Below are 5726 nucleotides of genomic sequence, written 5' to 3' on the forward strand. Positions count from 1 at the left end.
ATACGAAGTTATACGACGTGCAGCGCGGGTGCAGCGGGGACATTGGCGGCGGCGCGGGACCAGCGCGTGGCGGCACGCGCGGCGGGGACGAGGGGATGGTGGGCAGGGTGGGGGAGGCGGGGAGGGGGGCGACGGCCCTCGCCCTCCTGCCCCCGGAACGCGGGCCCCCGACCGATGGCCCCGCCCCCGGTGTGTGGACCGGGGCCCGCTGCAGCGCCGTCTGGGCCTCGGCCAGGGAGGTGACGGAGCGGAGGCAGGCCGGCGGCGGGATCGTGCCGGCGGGGGCGCCATCCCCGGGGTCACACAGCTCCAGGCAGGCCAGGTGGAAGTTGAGGCGCAGCGTCACGTGCCTGCCGTCGGGCGCGCTCAGCCTCACGCCCTGCAGGGCGCAGTGAGCGGTGCACGGTGAGAGGGGAGGCCTGGTGCAGGCTTTGGGGGCAGGAGTGCGTCGCATGCACCTGGGGCGCCAACGGCAGGACCAGACCCTGGAGTGCCACGCCCACCCTGAGAGCGCCGAGACCAGCGGACCTGGGGCAGGGGGGTGCAGGCGAGGCGAGGCTCCGCTCCACCTGCTCCGGGGCTGCGCTGCTCTCCCGCCCCACGCTCCCACTCGCGCTGCAGCTCCCGGTCCATGGTCTCCAGCCGCGGGAAGAGGCAGGTCACGATGCGGTACAGGGTGGCGTGCATACGCTCCGGCAGGAAGGCGCGGCACGCCAGGCGCAGGGCCAGTGCTGGGGTGCTGCCATCCTTGAAGGAGGCCTGGCGGTGGGGCTGCAGGCGGATGGGCTTGAAGGGCAGGACCTGCAGGCACGGAGGGCCCCCCAGGCTGCATGGAGGAGGAGAGGAGTGCAGAGATTTGGAGGGTGACTGCGTGGTGCTGTGCTTGGAGGGGGCGCGGGCGGGACTGGGAACGCAGGGGCCAGGCCCCACTGCCGAGCTCGTGGTGCTCCACCATGGGGGCTGCGGCATCCATGGCAGGGATGAGAAACTTCACGAGTCCTTACCGGTAGACAATGTTGAGCTGAGCTCGGCCGTTTGCGATGCTGGACGCGTCAGCCCACAGGGCCGGGCAGGAGATGGTGCCCTACGGAGTGCATGGGTACATACTCCCTCTTTTGAATCTACAGAGCATGCGGATGTGCATCCACGCGATCGGACCATCGCCCCATCCAACTCACATCTTGGACGCTCTTCAGGACTGATCCGGTGTCCAGGATGTAGAATGAGAGGCTTTCGGCGTACGTGGGCTCCCCATTCTCGCCCGAAGGGGGGGGGCAAGACTGGGAGAGGCACAGGAACTCCCGAATGGATGGAGACAGGCAACCTCCAGCTCTTTGCAACAGCCCGATTGTTGCCATGACTTCTCCTCAGGATTCGGGTGAGGGCTATTGATGTCGCGCCTCGGCGTCTGCCTTGTGTTTCATTGCAAGCCGAGCACTGGCCCGGCCGACTCCGCTTGTGTGCGAGGTGAGGCAGCCTCTGCAGCTCGCCAAGCTATAATACAATCAATCAGATGAGACCATGCTACTCATGTGAAGCCGAGATGGCTGCTGCGCTGCGCCATTGCCGCAGTCCCGCTCTGTTGCGGCCCAAGGGGAACATCCTCGGGTCAGCTCAGCTCGGGTTGAAATCCTCCATGGAAGAAAGGGTGGGGTTGGGGAATATCTCTGGTACCACCCCCTCTATAGACCAGCCCATCGTCTCTGCTGTGAGCCGCCGGGGATTGAATCACACCAACAAAGTGACCAAGGGCATCATCATTGCAATCGGGAGGCATGGGTCAGCGTCAGGAGGGAAGGGCGGGGCCCCCCACACCGCTGCCTCCCATCCCCGACCATCACATGAACCCGAAATCTGCCCCTGTCCCGCCGCGCCCAGGGCCTGGCTGCATGATGTCTGGGTGGATGCCCCCCCTCCCCGGGGGCCCCCGTGGCAGGTTGCCGTCTGGGTGGAAGCCTGGCAGGCCGGGCGGGGCGATGGGGTCCCACCTCGCCCCGGGGGGTGGCCTGGGTCCCCCATGCGCCGGGCCCCGCCCCAGCCTGTCGTCGAACAGGGGGTCGCCAGGTCCCACGTGCATGCCCCCGCCCCTGCGCGGCGGGCCCTCCATCAGCGGCAACAGCCCTGTGGGGGCGATGGGGGTGGGTGGGTGAGGTCAGGCTGCAGAGGCCTGGGGTATGGGGGATCGAGCCTGCGGCCGGCCACATGACACAGGGAAACCCCGTGCCGACATGGAAATCTGAGGATACCGGCAGCACACCCTGACCTCCAGCTCCCATACTTCCCCTGCTCCTTCCCCCCCCCCCTCCCCCTCTCGCACCCCTGCTCACCTGGCATGGCCCCTCCCCTGGCCGGCGCCAGGCCCAGGGGGTACCGGTCCCGGTCCCCCACGGCGTACCCGGGGTCACGCAGGCCGCCAGCATCCCGGACATAGGCAGGCTCGGCCTCGCCCCGCCCGCCGCGCGGGCCTCTGGTGGGGTCGTCGTCCCTTCGCCCCGCCGCACCGTGCTGCGCCCCCGGGGCCGGCGCCTCCTGTCCCGAGGCCGACTGCGCCGCGCTTTCCCCCAGGCCAGCAGCGGCCAGGGCGCCGACGAGGCCGGCCAGGTCGGAGTAGCCGGCACTCACGCCCTCGGCGGCACGGGTATATTTGTCCAGGGCCAGGTCCAGTGAGGCCGGTGTGGACCCTGGTTGCTGCCCCCCGTCCTGCCACTGCAGGACCAGGTTACCTCCCAGCACCATCGCCTTGAGATAGAGGTGCGCACCTGTGAGTGGTCCAGGGTGCAAGCGAGCTGGGAGCTTGGGTCGGGAAGGGCAAGACGATGCAGTCCCTCTGGGGAGTCACAGTCGACTGTGTGTGTTGCGCTGTGCGTCCCGCAGCACTCACAGGCAAAATGCCTGGCCGACAGGCAGGCCCTGTCCAGTGCAACATCCACGGTCCCTCTCATCAGGCTCACCTTGCTCATTGACATAAAGGAATGCGTACCGCTCTTCCAGATCTGTCCATCCAGAGAGGGGAGCAGGCTCCCTACCGACGCTGTCAAACTTGCTTCCTGCCCAACCGAAAGCATTATTTTTTAAAGGGGGGAGGGGGGGCAGATTGCATGGCAGGAGGTCTCGTGAGGAACATCACTGGGATACTGTGGAACACAGTGAGCGCAGTATGCAGAGCATGTATGCCAGGGGTCATGGCGCAGGAAGGGGGCCTTTCCCAGTCTCCCATGCCACTGCACCGTATCCACGACTCACCAGGACCAGCTTCTTGATCGGCTTCCGCTCCCGTGGACACCAGTGTGTAGCCTCTGGACTCCAGGTATGCGTGCACCGCAAAGGCCAGCCGATCGTGCCGATTCCTGGGTGGGGGATATGAGTCAGCCAACATGGGGCTCAGACTGCACACTGGGGCACGATACGAAACAACATCTACACCGTGTCCTCCATGCTGACACACCACAGCTTCGCCCCACCTGAATGTGGGCGCATGGGCCCGAATCACAGCCAATGTCGCTGCTGCCATAATGTGATCCAGACCCTCTCCGCCCAGATGCCGAGCGGATCGTGGGCGCTGAATAGATTCCTGTTTCGATCGCTGTTTAGGTCCTTTCCTTTTCGTCTCGAATGCCCGTCTCGACACAGGCTGCGTTGGGCTTTCGGATCCCTTTTGCTCCCTCCGTCACCATCCTGCGCGCGGGCAAGTTGCTTGACCCTGGGCTGGTACCAGGGTTGGAGGGTATTACCGCGTCAGACCATTCCCAGCCCGGATTCAATTCAAAGTCTGGGCCACCACCCTCCGCCGCTCTGTCTGATCACTCCACATTCGTGCATACACGACGTTCAAGTCCTGATCCAGGCGTGTCTCGGGACAAGGTGTGCTTGAGTTTGAATCTCAAGGACCCACTCCAGCACAGCTGCTGGTTGACCCCGCCCTCGCAACTCCCTACCATGTCTGCTGGTAGGTCCAGGGATCTTTGCCATGCACACAGGACCCCGTTTGTGGGGGTCCCCGGTGCATGCTGTCGCTGTGCAGGCGCCGGTGTGGGGCCTGGGCCCCGCGGGAGCTCAACTCCTCCCTATATGCCTGCCGCCCCTCCCACCCACCGCGACCTAGCCCCCTTTATAGAGGAAGGCGAAGTCAGCGCCATCGTGTGCGATAATGGATCCGGCATGGTAAAGGCCGGCTTCGCCGGCGACGACGCCCCGCGATCAGTGTTCCCCTCCATCGTCGGTCGCCCCCGGCACCAGGGGGTCATGGTGCGTGCGGCGGGCGATCACATCCATGCCTGGATCTGGTGGAGGGGGGAAGGCGCCACGCATCTGCTTGCGTGCCGTGTGGTCTGGCATTCCCGGGCGGATGTTGCGCGGAGCGGCTCCAGTGCTGGCTCCCCAAACCCCTAGCCCAACAGGGAGGGGGCCTGCTCGTGGCATGATCCTGGCCATGGCCGCGCCACTGCTGAGCCCCCCCACCCTCTTCACTCGGCGCCCCCGTGCAGGTCGGCATGGGCCAGAAGGACGCATACGTCGGCGACGAGGCGCAGTCCAAGCGTGGCATCCTGACCCTGAAGTACCCCATCGAGCACGGGATCGTGACCAACTGGGACGACATGGAGAAGATCTGGCACCACACCTTCTACAACGAGCTGCGCGTGGCCCCCGAGGAGCACCCTGTGCTGCTAACGGAGGCGCCGCTGAACCCCAAGGCCAACCGCGAGAAGATGACGCAGATCATGTTTGAGGTGTTCAACGTCCCGGCCATGTACGTCGCCATCCAGGCGGTGCTGTCCCTGTACGCCTCAGGCCGCACCACCGGCATCGTGCTGGACTCCGGCGACGGCGTGTCCCACACCGTGCCCATCTACGAGGGCTACGCGCTGCCCCACGCCATTCAGCGTCTGGACCTGGCCGGCCGCGACCTCACCGACTACATGATGAAGATCCTGACCGAGCGCGGGTACAGCTTCACCACCACCGCCGGTCAGTGCGTGGGGTGTGGTCTTGCATCGGTTGAGGGTGACGGGGGCCCCCCTATAACCTGAGGCCTGGCAGGGCCTGGGTGCGCTGTGCTTCCGGTCGCCAGTAAGGTCTGAGCGTACGCGTCTGATCGCGGCCGCCCTGGCAATCCATGACCTCCCCCGGTCTTTGGGTCTCCAGCTCGACCCTCCACACTCCACCCCACCCCCCTGACCCCCTCCCTTGCAACAACAGAGCGCGAGATTGTGCGCGACATCAAGGAGAAGCTGGGCTACGTGGCGCTGGACTACGAGCAGGAGCTGGCCACGGCGGCAGGCTCCTCCACGCTGGAGAAGACGTACGAGCTGCCCGACGGCCAGGTCATCACCCTGGGTTCCGAGCGCTTCCGCTGCCCGGAGGTGGTGTTCCAGCCGGGCATGATTGGCGTGGAGGGCCCCGGAATCCACGAGACCACCTTCAACTCGGTGATGAAGTGCGACGTGGACATCCGTAAGGACCTGTACGGCAACATTGTCATGAGCGGCGGCACCACCATGTTCCCAGGCATCGCGGATCGCATGTCGCGCGAAATCACCGCGTTGGCCCCCTCCAGCATGAAGATCAAGGTGGTGGCGCCCCCGGAGCGCAAGTACAGCGTCTGGATTGGCGGCTCCATCCTGTCCTCCCTGTCCACCTTCCAGCAGATGTGGATCGCCAAGAGCGGTGAGTGGGCAGGAAGAGGGAGTTGTAAGAAAAGGGGGGGGGGGGGGTATCTGGGGTATCTG

At 65.7% G+C, this 5726-nt stretch overlaps 2 protein-coding genes across 2 annotated transcripts in view; one reads left to right on the forward strand and one right to left on the reverse strand.

Moving 5' to 3' along the window:
- The window catches only part of F751_3553 (putative proteasome inhibitor), a gene marked incomplete at both ends in the record, with an annotated part of 8820 nt that extends 5444 nt beyond the window's left edge, over positions 1 to 3376 (reverse strand). The window contains 5 exons of the mRNA XM_011403466.1: positions 1 to 379; positions 2072 to 2121; positions 2502 to 2759; positions 2952 to 3047; positions 3244 to 3376. The exon at positions 1 to 379 is cut by the window's left edge and continues 1877 nt beyond it. Coding sequence (XP_011401768.1) covers positions 1 to 379; positions 2072 to 2121; positions 2502 to 2759; positions 2952 to 3047; positions 3244 to 3376 — 916 coding nt within the window. The remainder of the gene's footprint in view (positions 380 to 2071; positions 2122 to 2501; positions 2760 to 2951; positions 3048 to 3243) is intronic.
- Positions 3377 to 4068: 692 nt separating this feature from the next.
- F751_3554 (Actin) overlaps positions 4069 to 5726 on the forward strand; it is a gene marked incomplete at both ends in the record, with an annotated part of 2984 nt that continues 1326 nt past the window's right edge. The window contains 3 exons of the mRNA XM_011403467.1: positions 4069 to 4245; positions 4485 to 4965; positions 5197 to 5664. Coding sequence (XP_011401769.1) covers positions 4069 to 4245; positions 4485 to 4965; positions 5197 to 5664 — 1126 coding nt within the window. The remainder of the gene's footprint in view (positions 4246 to 4484; positions 4966 to 5196; positions 5665 to 5726) is intronic.

The sequence above is a fragment of the Auxenochlorella protothecoides genome (assembly GCF_000733215.1).
Source record: "Auxenochlorella protothecoides strain 0710 unplaced genomic scaffold scaffold37, whole genome shotgun sequence".
Taxonomy (NCBI): domain Eukaryota; kingdom Viridiplantae; phylum Chlorophyta; class Trebouxiophyceae; order Chlorellales; family Chlorellaceae; genus Auxenochlorella; species Auxenochlorella protothecoides.